Source organism: Anopheles coustani, chromosome 2 (assembly GCF_943734705.1).
Source record: "Anopheles coustani chromosome 2, idAnoCousDA_361_x.2, whole genome shotgun sequence".
NCBI lineage: Eukaryota > Metazoa > Arthropoda > Insecta > Diptera > Culicidae > Anopheles > Anopheles coustani.
The window spans coordinates 32,360,522-32,379,311 of record NC_071289.1 but is presented as its reverse complement, the minus strand read 5'-3'; the positions used below and the strand labels follow the sequence as shown (position 1 = coordinate 32,379,311).

The following is an 18,790-nucleotide window of genomic DNA, read 5'->3' as shown; positions in this document are numbered from 1 at the left end:
GCGTTCAGCTTAATTTCCAATGAATTGGCTTGACGATAGGGGGAGTCCGATCAGCTTATGACATCTCCAAATCCGGGCTGTCGATTGTGCAGGAGGGTTGTTTTTCGGGGTTTAATTTTCCTCCCAATAAACCAAACGATCGCCACGTGTTCGTCCCATTTCCGGGCCAAAGCCGCCGATCCATCGTTTAACCAGTTTAATGCAATTTTGAAAATACCCTCGAGGGCTCTACGAGAACTTTGTCTATGAGGAAGTTTTTCCTGAAAATCTCTCAGATGAAGGGAAAATCTCTCAGATGGAGGGCTGGACTTGGCGGAAATTACGCTGGACGGAACAGGCAACTGTAAACACAATTTTTACACTCTCTCCCTCTGCTGTGTTAAACCCTCCAGGGGAGAGTCTACTGCGAGGGCGATAAACGGCTTGACTGCGTAGGGCGGAGGTTAGGCGAGACACGTTGGATTGAACATTTAGGTGTTTAGATATTTGCCAAATAAATACACAAGAACTGTGTTTGTATGTGGGGGAGATATTTAAACCCCCCGGGGGCATCGAATACAAGATTAGTGACTCTATTAACGTTAACGTTGTTGTATACATATTCCCTAAGGGAACTTTTCTTATATATTCAGTAAAGAAATTTCATCTAAAGGTATACTTAAGATAATACTTCAATTAGTTTTTAAGATTCCAATCATTCCACCAACTGCCATTATGCCAACAGCCTAAAGAAACTCCACCTTCCATAAGCGTTTTATTGGTGTCCTTTGGTACATACCGAAAAAGGATAATTGGGAGCCGTAGTGGTACAACCTTCGATGCTTCGCAGTGCCATCGATGCGTGAAACACGACGAGATTGGTGACCATTGCAATCGCCATCACCGCCCGTAGCACAGAAACATGTCCATCGATCATTGGCATCGCTCCTATCTCACCCTGACACCGAACGGTTCGGTTTGGGGTGTTGGTTTACTTTGTCGGACTTGTGTGGCGCCGGACGGCTTCGATAAACTTTGGCGTATTGATATGGAAACATATCGTAACACCCACAGATGATTCGCGTATCACTGGGACCTATCGAATATTTTGCGATATAAGTGTTCATTTTTGGTTAACTTGTTCGACTAAACTATCGCTAAAGAGGAAACATAAATAATTAGGCCGCAAATACAAACTTTTCGAGCAATATCGTCCAATATTATAACTGTGAAAGAAAGATACATGGTTAATTTTATCGATCGCTATACTTTTCACTGACATTTCGTTAATCAATTATCATGATACTGATTTTTCAATTTCATTTCAATGACAAATTCAAAACATTTTACAACAGTACGCTACAAATTTGTTCTTATCATTAAATATACCAATTGGTATTTAAAAGAAATTGATTATTTGTGTCTATTTGATTGGTTTATTTTAATTCACCAAATGGTTCAATTTATCAATAAAAAATAGATTACTTCAGTAGAATTGGATAATGAATGACGGCAGTTTTTTGATAAACTACTTGCCAATACTATACTCTTGGCCTATAAAAGTATATCGAGTGCTTATTGTTGCTCTATACTTCTTTCGTGATAAGCAATAAAGAACTGATTGGAATTCTCGTTGGCTCAAAAAACAGAAGGATGTGATACAGCAGAACACATTTGTCCACAATGTTTCCCCTGCAGACGTTCACGGTTGTGTTTTTCTCACCAGCAGTGTCTATCCAATCCATCAAACTCCATCGACGATACCATTGCCATCCATCGCTAGTCATGACCCTCGTGTAAAATATATTGACAAACGGTTCGCCTTAGGTGGGGGTTTGGGAAACCTTTCTTTTTAATCACAGCAATACCGATGACCAGTTTGGTGTGTCTATCTAACACCAGCGAGGACACATCCATGACTGGATGATATGGTTTGCCCTGCATGAGAAGTGTCGATCGAATCGTTCACGCAACGAACACCGAAGCTCTTATTTGGCGCTTACCATGCGTTGCTGCCGATGCCGGTGGCTAATGGCAATTAGTTACCGAAGTACGCTTTTGGTAAAATCTTGTTTGACTTTTCCACACAGCTCTGCCACTCTGCTATATCGGCATCTTGTGTTGTTATGGCCGCCCTTTCGACGACGATGTGGAAGGGAATGATTTAACTTTGGGATTTTCTCGGTCCCCTTTTTTATCGCCGACTGCAGCAACCGATCGACCGATTTTTTTGCCGTTGCATTTCTCACTGCACATGCATGTGCCTTTTGCGAGTCAACAGCAGACCGGAAATTTCTGTACACACTTCCTTCCGCCCTTGCAGTTGCACGCGCTTATCGGGCCCGGGTTGTGGTCATTTGTGTGTGCCATTTTATTTTTATGTTTAACTTCAGTTTTCTCTCCCTTCCTTCCAGCAAGCTTTATCTCCGCCAGCGTATGTGTTTGCTTAGGTGTCAACTCTTTTCCGATCGTCCGGCACTTCCTCTACTTCCCTTGGGACCATTTTGAAAGCGCCACGGCAAAGACGGGGCAGTTTGATCGGGATTCGGTCTGCGCGCCGACTTCCAGTGTTTATTTGCGCTCAGTGAGAGTTTGCATTTTTTCCACTACCCTCTTTCTTTCCGCAACAAGCGGTGGCCTGAGTTAAAATGTAAATAAAGTAGTAGCAAATATTGGAACACCCGGTTCCTCGTGGGTCGTCTCGCGCGCAACAGCTGTGTTTCCCTCGGGACACCGTGGGGTTGGGTATTTGATAAGACGAAATGGCAATGGCGTAGATAATGCCATCGACAGGGGAAAGCGAGGGTTGGAGCTTCTGGATCATAAAGCCCGTATAAGATTGAGCCGTCAAAGGTCAAGTAAGATTTTGGCAGAAACACAGGGGAAGCATCAAACATTTGTATGGGTAAGGGAAAGGTTTTTAAACAGCAATGTTTATGGCTCCGGATGGTATTATGGGATGGAAAAAGAGTTGCAAAATCGGTACGGCGAATAGTCGGGTGAACTGTTTGATATTCAGCTCAGCTTTTCGCCTCTGTCATATGGGAGCATGTGAAAGCGGAAACATATTTCGTTTGATTATGAATTGTGTTTTGGAATTTTCTTCAGAACCTATCCCGCTTATTGCATATGTTGAATATATTTGCGAACAACGTGTTGAAATTTGGCAAGTGAATTGATTCATGCCCTGTCGCGGGTGGAGTTCGGAATTTTGTTTTTAATTAAATCAAAAGCGTGTAGTGTTCGATGGTTTTGTTCTTCGCAAATCCGATGAGAAATGTTTTCATATTTTTCATCTTCTTTTCTTTGTTGTTGTGCACAGCTCACCAAATTGCCTTCCGCGATTGTCTCGGGTGCTCATTTATGAATTTTGCGCGCGTTGCACAAACTAATTATTTTCTCCGTTGTGTTTGTTCGGTAGCCTGCATCCGCGAGCTGTTGATACAACAACGCGATATCGCCCCGTGGGGTGGTGATGCAAATCGATTTGCTCTCAGTCTGAAATGGTCCAAAAAGGCGCCCGGCACGGCTAGCATATATAACAACGCCTCGCAGATGCTGCACCGGCAACAAGAGAGTACACGTGCCCGTGTCTCGTCAACCTGTCTTCCGTCCTCTGTCAGCGCGTTGCCATCGCAAGCCCCTGCTTGGCGGGACATTATGCAACGTAGCTTGCAATTAACTCTTCAGTTCGGTTCTGCGCCACTTCGGCTGGGTGGGGCCCAGTTTCATCTGTCTCGACTGCTGACGCTGGTGTGGCTGAGGCTCCCTGGGTGTGTTGTACTTGCATCCATCATCAACTCGGTCGCCTCTCTGTGGCTGTGGTACAGAGTAGGCCGGCGGGAGGATACAGGAAATGTTATTATCTCCAGCCTTTGCCATCGTGTGGATAACGGCGAAGGCAGCAGAGTGCAAAATAATGATACACACCGCTCACAGGTGCATATAATAATACTGCACCGCCACGGCAATGACAGAAGGAAATGGTTCGGGGTTGCAAAGCCATGTGTTGTGCAGCCGAAAAAGGGTACGGGGATGGTGCTTTTGTCGAATTCCGAAGAGGGTTTTATGCACTTTTGATAGTCTTTTTTTGTTTATCACATTATTACAATTGGAGGCAATTTTGGATCGACAATTTTTGTCCAGGCTCAAGAGTTATTTTCGGTTGCTGCTACTCTAGTTTATTATTTTTCCTGTTTGTTTTAGAATCCTGGTTTAAAATTGAAAGCATTATTTGCTTTCAATTTATAATAGTATTTACCAACTTTGATATTTCATTGCTTGGTTTTTTTTCAGTACCACTTTGAACCTTTCCCGTGTTTGTGGTCAACTTAATGAACTTGGTTTTTGGTGGCTATTCGATCGTATGGTAGACCACACCCAGCAGCAGGTTTTCATTGAAATTGTTTAAGGGGCGCTGGGGCCTTTTTTTAACGACAGAAACAAGCAATAAAATAGCCCTATTTTGCTGTGTGTCTGTCGTCTGCTGTCCTTTTGTTGTGTCGAGTGTGTTGGCTCCTGAGTTTGCGGTACATCGAGCACAGAATCACCCCGGAACGGATCCCGGGGGTCATTCGTTTAAACCAGCACACAGGTGCAGAGCGTGCATGCATGCACTGGAATCCGAATGGGTTCCAAAAACATGCCAAAAACTCGCTCCCCTCTTTGCTTTCGGCGCTGGAACATCGAGGGTGATAGAAACATGCCCATGCTCACATGTGGTCCCCTTCACGGGAACAGGAATGAAGCGTAATAAAATAGCATAAAATGTGGAACAGCGGCGGACAGGGATATGTTGCACGGTGCACAGCCCACCGTGGTGTGGTGTAGAACAATGCGCGATACGGTTGTGTTCGCGTGGCCCAAGGGCAGTCGGAAACATGTTTCGTGGACATTTTGGTGCAGAATGTTTTTCTTTTCCACCCTTATTTTATACCTTTGGTTTGCTGAGTTACGCTTTTGAACTTGATCAAATTAAATTTTAACCTTTACCTTTCATTTAATGGTTTTACACAGCAACTTATCTATATTTTTTCATTCTTTTTATTTATTTTCTCCGTAGGTAAGTCGTCAGTACACTTTGCATGTATCATAGAACCAGAGCTTCCTCCGTCCATTATCCGATCGCTAAGAAGACCAAGGTAAAGTGTTTTGTTTATCCCTTGTCTCTGTGTGTTTTTTGCTTCGGTTGTTTACCTGTTTTCTTCAATCTTGCGGTTGGTGTTTCCTTTCTCACGTAAGCTGCTTTCCTTTGGATCTATATGTAGTGTTGTTTGTTTTTTGTATCTTTTCGTCTTGTTTGTTTCTCTATTTTTTATTTTCCTCTTGCGGCCTTACTTTCGCTGTTCAAAGATATGGTAGCTCTTCTCACATTACCGGTTAGAAATTAAGTTTACCTTTTTTATGTAATGCTCTCGTTTTGATTGCTTTGAAATTCATTTGGCTTGAATGAAAAGGTCGGTAGTAAAGATGGCAAATTTTTGATGCAGTTCATGAATGACATGATTATTCAACACAAAAACCAAATTGACCACGAGGCATTTCCGGGATGTAAAGCTGTGGCTATTGGGATGTAAACCTGTGGTTTTTCATCTTGGGTCGTATGCGTATTACTTCGTGTAATAAACAGAGAAAAACTCACAAAAACTAATTTGTGATAAGAAGCTACAACACTTAAAACTTTTTTTTTTAATTTAAAATTGCACCTCACACCACCGTATTGAAATTGATGTTCTGTGAAAACAGACGGCTCTTGTTCAATCGTTATTGCCATTTCCCAACCTCGCAATGATCTTCGTTATCAGTTGGTGTCATTGACTGCCAGGAACCCCGAACATTAACGACATAAACGAAACCATTCACGGCTCGACTCGGCTGAATTTTGGCGTCACGGATTAAAGAGAACGTCATCTGTTCTGTGGCGGCACGTTGTATGCTATCAGCGTTGGGCTACTTTTTTATGCATTTCATTAAAATTCCTCGCAAAACTGTTATCAGTAGACATGTAACAAGCAAAACAAATTTGCTTCAACTAAAAAAACACACACGGACGGATTTGAAACTAATCACATGCGCTTGTTGACTCCCTAATCGTTTGAAAGGGAAAATTGAATGTAGTTCAATTCGCTAGCAACTTGTTTTAATTGCAGATCATGCCCTTCGTATGAAAGGTTACTGCGGATCATCATTTCAATGTCAGCTTATTTGAAAGAATTTTCTACCCAGTTTACTATTCGCTTTCTAATATCTCAGCGTCTTCCGGTTGCGTGGCTTCGTCGTACCAACTTTCTCGCAACTGAGGACAAGCAATCGAAAGAGAATATTTTTTCTGTTTTCTTCCCGAGAACAGCGCAGTTCATTCATGTGGTAGAAAGTGTCTTACAGATTTTTTCTTTTTCACATTTCTTTCAACTGCTTTTCGCACGAATCGAAACCGTTCGCTGATGCTTTTGAGCATTCCATTGATGCTTGTGACGCTTTTTGCAACACATTCCTGATCTCTTTATTTGACTCACTGCAAGCCTGACCCACGGGTCCCGCGTGGCATTTCCGCTTTCCGGGCCGATGGCCGATGGTTCAGATTGTAGAGCGTGGCCAGATTAACTGGCGGAAGGGAGAGCAGCTACGACTGCAAACTTCCTTCTCTTGTTTGTTTGGCCTTTTTTAAACCTAACGTTCCGTATGAGGTTGTTGGGTTGAATTCCGTCGGTGTGTGGTGCAGTTGTTTCCAGCTGGAAAGATTTTTACACCCGATATTTGTAAGCTGGTTGTGCGACCGTTTCTTACGAGCGCAATTCTCAATGGTGGTCGTCGCCGTGTCGTATTTAGCGTTGGAATCTGGCGTGAAAGTGTAGGACTCCGTGATGTGAGTGTGCACATCGAGTGCAAAAATAAAAATAAAAGGTGCTGGCACTTAATCGCGCTTGAATTGAAGATGCTGCGGGCCCGAGTTGCGAATGGGAATGGAGTTAAAAAGATCAACCGCCGGATGCCGCCAGCCCACGTTTTTGCTGCGTTCTGGGGCCGGATGCGGCCGAGATATGCGGTACCCCGTGCGTGTGTGTGTGCTGTGTTGATGCGTGTCTTTGAGTGCATATAAAATAAAAAAGGGAAAACCAGCCCGAACTCTCTTCCTGCTCAGGGAAGCTAAAGAGTGGCCGTAGAACGATGTTGATCTGATGGATACTCTGAGCCCTCCAGACGTTTGTGGGGTACGTTTCACTTTCGCAATCAAAAACCCTCCGGATGTGGTATCGGTGTTTATGGCTCGGCTCCGGCGCGGAGTTTGTGCACGCCGAGTCATCGTTATTATTTTAATGATCGCAATCGACGCGAGCTTTACCGATTCTTGGATGCGGTCGTTCTTTCCGGCTCGAAACGGGTTTGCCTTGTGCAGGGTATTTTGTTTTCACACGAGAGCAAAGGAATGCAACCAAAGCGATTCGCAATGGGTGTCTTACATGTGGTATGAAAATCTCAGTGTTCAATAAAAAATGAGTTCAAGGAGAGTTTTATAAACAGAACGGACGGTGTTGTAATCAAATAATTGTTAAGAAAATCAAAAGTAACTGAACCACTATAAAAAATCATCGTTGTATTAAGATGTTGTACATTCAAAAAAACAATACAACAAAATAAAAACGAAACTACGTTAAAAGATGCAGCTGGACTGATTATGACCTCGACGACGAAGTTAAAAAAAACGTCTCTTTCGTATTTAGTCAATATTTGTGGGAATACTTTTTCTTAGTACAGTTTTGGACCTAAGCTTTATATTGGCTTCAAGATGTATGTGACCGGTTGTAGATTTGCTTAAGCAAAAAAGGGATTTGCCGCATGCATGGCTAATCAACATTTTCATTTGACGCAATGAACAAGTGGATGGGCCACTCTTATCGGACCCTGCGTTTAAGCAGGATGCAAATGTTTTTGCGAAAAACCGTCTTTCTTCAAGTGTCTCTTCCTCTGACTACCAGCACCTCCCTTTAGTGTACTTCTGCATCCTACTAATACGATTGAATTGCCGCTGCTTGCGTTTCATAAACGACGAACGCTTACGCGTCAAGGGTTTTAAAGTCATTTTCGAACGCAAAAATAGCGTTCTTCAGACGCTCGTTACTACCCGGCCGACAAAACGTCACGTAATAACGCTTCCATCCTGCGCGGCCCCGGAATGACTCCTTACGGCCGGAACTGACTGATATTTTTGTACACCCCAGCCCCCTGCAGACCAATCCAGTACCACCTTTGCCGGATCGTATCACCGCAACAGTTCATCACCACGAGGGCCCATTTCGGTGCGCTTCTCTTTGGATTGCTTTTGGGTCGATTTTCGCCACGTTCGCGTCGTCCCGCTGGGGCTTCCGAAGATATCCTCTCGGAAGGGATGTCGGGTCACGGACATGGTGGTGGTGGTGGTGGTGATGGTTGCGCGTGAGGTGATGAAGTGAAATGTTCGAACCAGCCCCCCGCCGCAGGCCATTGCCGGATGCAGCGAGCAACGCCCGTTCGCCGCCGCTTAATAGCCGTCAGTCGTCTGTTTGCAGACTAATTACGAGAATGCGAAAATTCTCACGTTCCGGCGTCGTCTTCGGGGTCCTTTTCTTTTGCGATCCCGGTGCATCAGGGTTTCCTCCTCGCTGTCGTTGCAGCAGGATGCAGCAGTGTCATTAGTAGATGTGCTGCTGGTGGTCCAGATCGAACGGAGCTAGCTGGAAAATAAGTTTATCCTCCGAACCGTTGAATTGTTCGTTTCCAGACGTTAAAAAAAACGATTGTTTAGGTTCACAACGGTGTTCTCGATGCATTCTTAACATTGCAAGCTGAGCAGCTCCGAAGCGTACGAAAACTGATAAAGGATTTTTGGCACATTCCCAAAAAAGTCAATGTTTTCAACAGACTTGCAGGCAACTCTATCGTTGGCTTTCCTTCTGCCCACTATCAAGTGTTTCTGTCAGCTTGAAAATCTGACGCCGAAAAAAGCCGCCTCTCGGAAAGTCATTCAACTGTTATCGCGGTCGTACTGTGCTTGCGGTTGAGCTTGGGCAGATTTGTGAAATTGCGTTCGGTCTCATCTAGCATATGGAATCATTTGTTAGAGCCGAGCCTCCCCGGAGTGGTTGTGTGGTTGGTCAGAAAACCCGGTAGGAATTTAAATAGCTATCTGGAACAATCTTTCATCGCCGTTGAATGGTGGCGAGAAATCGCAATGCAATGAATCCTTTGACAGACCTCCACCTCGGAACGGAATAGAGGTAGATTGTTGCTACCGGAATCTCAGTGGGGGTCTTCGCCGACGATGATTCATCGTGGAAGTATGATGACTCGGGAGGAGCTTGCTTTTGGCATTTTGTTGAAAGGTCTTTTGCACAGTGAAGTCACTAAGACGATTAAAAATCAAGAAGGAAAGAAGACGTTGCGAGTAAAATCGTTTCGGTTTTTATATGCTTTGTCAGAGAAAATGATGTTATTTTAATCCTTTCCTGAGGTTTTTTCACGAATTTCGTTTCAGTTTGATCTTTTTTCACTAAAACTATCGAATGCTGTCACATCGTTTAATTAAACAATACTTAATATTCATTGTTGAATGTTCTTTAAGGTTCCATCTGCGTGAAAAGCTTTTTTCCTTGTCCACTCGTTTGGGTTAAAACAATGTTTCCATTCAAAATGCATCTTTGGAACTTCCCCAAGAGAAATCGTAAAGAAGGAAAGTCCATGAACAAATTGTGATAAATTTGTTTGCTGCTGTGTCGTTCCTCCTCGAGTCAACGAGACCCCTCGCGCCGGTTGTCCGGATGATTGGTAGGAGTTAGATGAAGCGCCAGACAAGTGCATTCTGTGTCGCATGATTAACGGGCGAACGGTAGCTGCAGTAGACATCTTTTTAATTTGTTTTCCCGGCCGTTTTTGTTTCCCTTTCCATTGTGTCTCGCTGGCTTTTTCTTTTAACAGCTCGGCTTAGACGGTGCGGGAAGTCGGTGGGTCATCATGTTTCATGTTTGAATTATGTGTGAGGGTGGAAAATTATTCAACTGTCATCGTCGGGTGATTTGTTGCAGATGCGTACAGTGGGTTAAGCGTCTGGAATTAGGAAACGCGTGACGAAGGGTCGGGTCCGGCGCAGATGATGTTTCCATCGGGCTCGCGTTGGGAAAAATCTGTTGAGAATTATGTGTACAATCGTCGCAATCCGAGGGATATGCGTACGATGTAGATGATTGTGATGGTACGCGTGTGTCTTTTCCACCGGATCACGAGCTGAGTTGATCCCTCTCCACCGAGGTTGCAACGAATATTCGCTAAAGGCGACTGTCGTCGTCTTGGTTAACCACCATCATCAGCGCCTCCATCGCTTGAAGAGCCCACTGGCGCAATAAATTGATGTTTGCTGGCGGAATTAATTGAAACCGGAAATGCTTAATTTAAAGCGAAGTTTCTTTTATTTGCGATTTCTTCAACAAAACCCTTTGCCCGGCAGCTTTGGCTCAGAGGGTGTGATGATGGTAAAGAATTTCAGCCGGGAAATCCAATGTCCAGAGCGGGAAAATGCACGAAGAATGTTATTTGGATGGAGAAATTTCCCATAACATGAAGAATGCAGCAGATTTCACCCTTGCAACGGCAGCTGCGATCCTGCGATTGCAACGAATATCCGCTCGGGTGATTTCGGTGGTTGGTTGGTGGTTAGTAAAAGTTTGCCGCAGGAAAAGAATGATGGTTTCATTTTATCGCCCCCTCCCGTCTCCCCCCGCCGTTTGGATGTAAAAAAAACCAAACTCGCGTCCACTGAAGCGCATAAAACTGCTGTGATTGATTTATGGACCACAGTTTGTGATTTTTAATTGCCACCGCCGAAGGGAAAGGGAAAGGAAGGGCGATGAGCCATTCATATGCATACATTTGCACTCGGTGACAGCCGCGAGGGGGGCAGCAGTTGGGGATGAAAATTGAAATCGGAGTCACAAAGTGCCACGTGCCCGTTTCCGCTCGTTCTCCCAATGTTGAGCCTTATGAATTGTGTGATTTTTCGGTGGAAGATTATTCATTTGTGGTGTTTTGAAAACTTCATCTTGATTGCCCTTAGCGTAACGATTAATTACGTTCGGTGCGCGAGAGAGTGAGATGAAAATGAAAAGCAAACTTTTCCGCTCCGCGACGCATAATTACAATCATATTTCGATGATGGGCGCTTAAATAAGAAACAACCCGTACCGAAATGTTGGCAATTCAAAACGAAGCAAACATTAGCATTTTGAGATAGGAATCTAATGTAATTCAGTTTTTTATGAAGCTTCAAAAGTACATAATGCATGACTTATTTGTATAAAATTCCGTTTAATTCAGATTGAGAAAAAGTAAGAAATCATAAATAAAAACAAAATCCCATAAAAGAATACAGAATGACTGGATTTATTATACAAAACATTTAATTTGCTAGTTCCCTACTCCTGCAAAGGTACAATAACCTCGTCCGTAATCTAGCATATCTCACCGGTTTTGGAGCGACGAACAACGTTGTGCTTTGTGCGACCGGAAAAACTAGTTCCGCTACAACTATTTTCGAAACGCAATAGAAGAAATAATACCGGCAGGTAGAATTCAGTTGACAAAAATTATCATCCCAGTGTGTACAGTTGAATTAAAAATGAACACTTTATGCCTATTTGTACCATTTGTTAGAATTGTTGTGAAAACCCCCCACTCGGAGCGCTTCGCTTCGCGGATGCCGTGAGCTCCAAATGATGATGCGTTATGTTAGCCAATGTTGCCGGGGTGGTGCGTTCGTTGCGTGTCAGAGTAAAAGTAAAGCAAATGTTAAGCAAAAAAAAAGAGAAACAAGTAACGTTAATGTTATGACAAACCATCAAACTACTTTGTGCGCTGCCAACGGACTGAATGACGCGTGTTCGCTGGCTCGTGACCACGAAAGTGAATCCAACCGAGATCCAGGCGAAGGGTGGTGTGGTATGGTGTGTGGTGTGCGGTTGTAGTGTATTAATTGTTCTACTTTTCACTGTGTTTGTACATCACAAAGCATCATCAGGAAGCAGTACCGTGTTTGAAATCATAATGTACTGGAGAAGTTATGTGGAGTTAGAGCTTGGTGTTTTCATTTTAAATTGTTCTTTTTTAACCGATTTTAGCAGTGGAATATTTAAAAGATATATCGAAACGATCGTTACGAGCCCAAATTAATTGGTTTGATGGAAGAGATACCAAAGTTAAACGACATCCCGCTCCAGCGAACCAACAAACAGTCGTTCGAGCGTGTGCAATGCTTATTTCAGCAACATTTTATTTTATAGTTGTTCGAAGGTTAGCTGAATCAAGATGACCTTCTCGTGAGCGATACAGCGCGGACACACGAAACCTTTCTCTATGAAGTATTATTGTTTACCATTTTCTTCTTTCCCTTAGCCATTACCGAAACGAAACCGATGGGTGTGTGGAAAACTGCGTGCCTGGAAGTTGCCCCAAACGGCAGCAACAAATTCTCGAGGCCTAACGGTGGGCGTTGAATTCATTAGTAGAAATTGAGAGCGAAATGAAAGTGGAACTGAACAAACGCACACACGGGCGCGGCCATTGAAGTTTATTGTGTTTCTTAATTTCTTTGGACAGCGTGCGCGTGGTGTTGAGCAGCTTTTTGAAAGATTTTGATTGACGGAATTGGTGCCACCGCGAATGATCCAGTTAGGTTTCTCTGCTTCCCCTAAATATCATTGTTGCATTTAATTCATCACCTATGGCAGATTCACTATCGACAGGTTGCTCCATGGTGCGGTGGCTTTTGTAATTGTTTTTTTAAATTTCCCCGTTAACATTGGAAATCAAAAGAAAGTGTGAACATATAAACATTGGATCGTTGGAAAGTGAATGACTCATACTCAGGGATCGAAGATGGTTCTGAGATAAAACAACGCTTTAATGGATCGCAAAGGTGTACTTTGCTATTATTATATTTTATTTTAGCTCAACACTTTGCGACCATAAATTTTTAAGATACCATATAAACCTCTTTCTCTGGGGGCTTCCAGTTGTGCTTCTCCACCGTCAAACTTGACAGCAAATGGTGTTATTTCAGCCATGGGGTGTCGCTTGGGGTGAGCGAAAATTAACTTGTCTCCTGTCGAGACCTGGACTGCGAATCAGATATACAGACCACAAAACATACATTCGACAACAGGCGCGCTCGACGGTTGATCAAGATAGCATTCAGACGATCAGGCTGACTGGAGACTGGTTGACACATTTGTTCGTCGCCCACACAACCGGAATAGAGGTTCATCATAAGCAGCTTTTCTTGGGTCCAAAAAAAAGATACCCACCATATTTTTGCATCTCGAGATGGCGGATGTGGTTTTTGGAGGATTGTTTTCGGGGAACGTGCGCTCGTGCAATCTACCCGATCCTTGTCTCCTTCGGGTCGGAGTGATTCACGCATCAAATTTAGTAAAATTTATTCAGATCCCTCTGGTGCTTGATTGAAACATGCGGAGCGAGAAGCATAGCACACACGTATAGCGCGGGGTACCCAACTGAAACTGACGTTTGCACGCGTGTGATCGCATGGTGACGATAATGTTGCTTGGAGTGTGATGACGCCGAGGATCCAAACCGGTACCTCCGGGTAAACCTGTGAGGAATAATAACAACCACTGTTCGGGCGTGGAAGAATTTGGGGAAAGAATTTACAAAAAATGTACATGTGAAACTATCGAAAGTGTCGAAAATGCACATCTGGCTTGCAAGGAAAATCCAAAAAGCCCTAATCCACCCGGAGGATGTTGGGAAGCAAGGGTGAGAAAACAAATGCGCACTAACAAATAGAAAAACACACAATAAACCACACTCGAAAACCCATTTCGTAAGTGCGGCAACACCAGCAACACCATGTGTTGGTTTTTGGGTTTTAGTTGTTTCCCTTTATGCTTGCGAGCTTCGATGTTTCGCGTCGGGAGAAGCGCGCATGTTTTGCTTTAGGCCGACACCTTTTTGTGCGTGTTTTTTGTTGTTGTCGTGCTGGCACTGGAAGCGTCGATTCATTTGCATAGAAAATTCTACCAGTAGAAATAAAACTTTTCAGTTGGACGCGCTCGCTTATTCCCCACGGGTTGCGATGTGCGACGTATGACGTGCCATGGCCGTTAGCCGTCGGGTTTTTGAAGGTGTTGTGGTCGATGGCCTTTAGAGAACAGCCCTTCGGATTACGCTCGACCGTGTGCGAGCGAGGTGTTTCCCCGGTTTGGGTTGGTGGGTAATTAAATTACTTCTTGCATTGCTCTGTTCTGTTTGATACAACGCTGTTGGTTCTTATACATTTAATTTGATTTGAAGTTTCCAATTTTCAACACCAACGTTCGAGGAAACTCCGTGCCCCCCAGACTTGGTTAATTTTCACTCCGTGACGCCACACATTCCGTTCGTGCGTGCGTGAATGCGCCTTTTGCCGAGCGCTTGGTCAAGCTTCGAACGAATCGAATTAGATATGTATCATCGTTCGGCCGAGAGAGTGGAAACGGAGGGGGAGCCCGTAGGGTTTCATCCTCCATCCATTAGACGCATTATGGCCTTCATCGTCATCATCATCACTGTGATGGCGCAGAGTTGGCCTCTGGTCACTTTATTGCAACCCACCCGCGGTGAGTGCATTAATTTTCACCATGCTCAAGCCAAATCGTCGTGGATGGAAGAGAGGGTGATTTAGAAATAAAAGATACCGGGTTTGGTGTGGGATTAAGAAAGGGATGAAAATTACTCCTTTTCACAACCCACCAAAACCCTCATCAGAACAATTTGCGTACAGAGTTTGTGTGTGTGTGTGTGGGGGTTATTTTTTCGCACGATTGGTCCGGTTCCCTTCTTAATGACTCACGTCTCGACGCAGAGAGCGTCAAATCTCCGCATTTCCTCATCTGCACCGCACGACGGCGATGATGATGATGATGTCCCTATGATGGATTGGTACGGTCGACTTTAGACAGCCGTCAGCGAAGATGGTGTGCCGTTGTGTTTTTTTTTCGAGTAGTAAGAAAATGAAAAATTACCCATTCACTACTCACGCTTTTGGTCATCAAGCGCGTCCCAAGTGGTCGACGGGAATTCGGTGTGCTGCAGATTTAAATGAAACCAACCTCCCTCGCGCGTTTGATAAATGAGTGGCGACGAGATGCTTTTGCTTCTATTACCATACAAACGAAGGCAGAAGTACGTTGTCCACTGATGGTTAGCTCTTCCCGCACTTCCAACTCTGAGCCACCAGCGCGTGTGTGTGTGGGGGTGGTGATGACGATTAAGTTTCATAATTGTTACCCGTCTCGCGGTTGTGGACAATCGTCAAATTGCTGTTGCTGCTACTGCTCATTTACACAAATTTACGCAAAGCCCAAGAAAGGAGGTACATTGAATCATTGCGATGAGAGGATCGGTGGAAAACAGCGGATGACAGTAGAAAAATCCGCGCCACCCACCGCGAGGAATGTCATCAGCCAGGGAGGAAACGGCTTAAAGATTGCGACTGTGTCTGCTGCACGCTCGGTTGCGCCTTGCTGTGGCAATGCGAGATGGCGTTGGTGTGATAAATAAAAAGTGCACCGTTTAACGAACTTGTCGTCGGTCATTGGTCATCGGAGGCTTTAATCGCTAGGTCGACGGCTTTTCATGGGTCAGCGTCGTGTGTTTGCAACGCGCCCAATGAGCCGAGGCGAGTGAAAACTGAAGTTGACCAACGAGTGGTTTTTCCTACACGCATCGCGACGAGAAGTGATAATCGCGGTACGATGAGAAAATAATCTGCCATTGTCAACCCGTCGGTGTTATCATTAATTATGTAAAACCGTCCAGGCACTTACATCTTCGACGTTATGGCGCTCTGTGTGTTACGTGGCCAAGTGGTTTTTTGCTCTCAGTCTATCGGTAGCTTAGCCTGTAGGACATTAAAATAGACTCATCCTAACATAATGTTCGACAAATTAGGTTTATCGTTTTCGTCCAACGCGAGCAATGAATCATGACCCTTAAGTTTTATTTCAATCTCCTGTTCCAATCCCATTTACAGTAGGTTTTTATCGTTGCATAATGAAGTTTCCATGTTGGAATATGACATCTTTCAAAATAGCACCTTCAGATTTATTATCGGAGGTTTTCCTTATTGAAGTGAACAGACAAAAAAAATCATTCTTAAGGAAACAAAAACCACTTTAGTCGGTGTAAAGACACATTCTACAGCATCGCTCTTCAGTAATGCGAACGTAAGGCGAACCCACTGACGATTGATTTTTTTTTTGTGCAATATTTGTTGACACCATCGTCTCGTGTCAAATGCTAATTAGTTCATTTTAAATTATGACTTGGTGATCCAGAACCTCGAAACGCGCGCCATTCGCAGGTTACGTTTCTGTGCGTGGGCATTTCGATCCGGTGTTGCTGTTGTCGTAAAAATGTCATCCCATTAAAACGTGACTTGTTCGCCCTTAGGTTTTTCTACTTTAGGGAAGACGGAAGTGTGTGGTTCGGGTTGGGCGGGTGGATATTTAGTGTTCAATCCATCGTGAATCATCCCCTAAGCATAGTTCAGAAGTGCTCGTCCAAAAGACGGGGGAGCATTTGGTGTATTGAAATTTATTTATTCATAAATCTTCCTCTCGAATGTGTGCCAATCGGTGTCGCGTCGAGGGAGTTTGTGAATCACGATCAGACGAGTTCTCGTTGGGAGTTCCGAAGTATCCTCTTCGGCTTGCTGACATCACTCACTGGCGACGGTGTGTTGTTGTTAGGAACGTTTCTTTTAGCCCGATGTTATGCAAAATTAGTTTAATAATCGACGATCATCCAGATTCCGACCATTCCACGTTCCTTCAAGGATAGAGTATGTGTTCATTTAATCTTTGATTCACAGTTGTGTAAAACACTACTATCATAAATTATAATGTTGCTACTGCGAAAATTGATACAATATTTCACAATCTGTGGATGCCTTGAACATACGTGGCGTGATTTCAGCCTCTGCTGATATTGTTTTGCGCAATCGTCGCTGCTATAAAATACCGTTCAAGGCTAGCTTGCCTTTGGCGGATCACCGCTTGCGATTGTAATTTATGTTCTTTTCTTCTCTATAGGAAGTAGTAATAGCAACAACTGTTGGTGTTATCGCGTTGATAAGTGTTTACAATTTGTTCAATTGATATTTATTGTACGCGCTCCTTATTGATAGATGGTTCATTGGAATACAAGATGAGCTTCGGTTCAAATACAGACTTTTTAACCCATTCATGCATTGATGAATGATCGCCATCCAAAACCGTAAGCATAACTGTTTATTCTTGCCCACTTCACACAAGGGCATGTGTGCGCTTGCGCTAATTTAGTGGAGGATTTCTTCGCCTCCCCCTAGGGCATCCTGTTTCGAAGCCGTTTCAATAACACTCCACTTACTATGTCAATGTCAGCCGGAATTTTGGCGAAAGACGTGCGAGATCGTTTCGTCCGTTGATTGAAGTGGCCCCGGTTCCCATGTAGCCGATGCCATTCCGATCGCTAATGTGCAGAGATTTTCTCCCGGCCGGCACGAAGAAGCCAAATTTGAAGGATTTACCACGAAGTTGATTAGGGATTCATCAATTTTTGGAGTTTATGCTATTGGATAATTACTCTTCGTTTTTCGTGCAGTAGTTTCTGTTGGTGGCGTGTTTTATGGATTCTTTTCGCAAAATCATCCCGTGTAGTGCTTTCCCTATTTTTTGTTTTTCCTGAACTCACCACACGACATGTTGATGGTTCCCATGGTGGTTGGCATTCGTGTGATTGGAAATTGATGATCCTAAACGGTTGCATCCGGAGGATGAGCAAAGGAAAAGTTTGCATGTAAATTAGTGTGCTTCCCTTTGATAGATTGTTATCTGTTGCTTTCAATTTATTTAGATTCTTATGTGCAAAAATCTCATAGTTTCTTGTTTGTTTCTTTTTCTCCTCTTTTTAGGTAAGTTGGAATGTTTGATATGTAGGAACGGTTCCTCAAAATTGCTTCACCCGTGTGGGTTTTGGTCCGTAAGTAATTTAACATAATTTATCTTCTTCTTGGTGTAACGACCTTGTTGGTCATGCATGCCCGTTAAGGGCTTACGAGACTTTTTTACCCTATTGTACGTGGATAGTCAGGCCTCTCGTACAGGGGAGGGTCCGGTCTCGGTTGGGATTCGAACCCACGCCGTCGAGGTGGTGAGCCCAGGCGCTCATGGGCCGATTTTCTAACCGGCGCTACCGCTCGGCTGTCGCGGACCCCCAAACATAATTTATAATGTTTCTGATTCAGTTCAAAGTATTCACACCTTTAAAATTTTAACATTTTCAGTTGAGTGGCGAGAAAGTATGATGCATTTTGAAGATAGTCTGAAGAAATCGAGATGCGTTTGGATGTCTTTCGACAGAATCTGCCGCACAAATCCGTTTCGCAAAATTGCGCGAACTTAAAACGCACTCTACCGGATACAACTTTCTACCGGTGAAGCTTGGCAAAATGCACCTAAACTGCACATAACTGCACCAAGCAACATTCCCGTCCAGATGAGGCGAGGCTAAAACACCGGCCAGGCAGCGGTTCGGTTGAGAAGTGATGATATTTTCTTTTCATCGGAAACGATAAATCAAGCGATGTGCTTCTTTTCACCCGCTTCCCGTGAAATCACCAATCAAACCGATCTCATTCGAAAAGTGTTTGTTCGAGCGTGTGTTGGAGGCCGTGCACTGCCTCATAATGCTCAGGATGTTGTGTTAGGGTGGCTCATATGTTCGCACACGTTGCGATTGCCTGCCT

General features: G+C 44.0%; 1 protein-coding gene across 1 annotated transcript in view; it reads left to right on the top strand.

Annotated features, from left to right (window-relative positions):
* The window catches only part of LOC131261946 (signal-induced proliferation-associated 1-like protein 1), a 76,146-nt gene that overhangs the window by 13,855 nt on the left and 43,501 nt on the right, over nt 1–18,790 (top strand). Inside the window, exon 3 of the mRNA XM_058263821.1 lies at nt 5,042–5,120. Coding sequence (XP_058119804.1) covers nt 5,064–5,120 — 57 coding nt within the window. The 5' untranslated portion in view covers nt 5,042–5,063. The remainder of the gene's footprint in view (nt 1–5,041; nt 5,121–18,790) is intronic.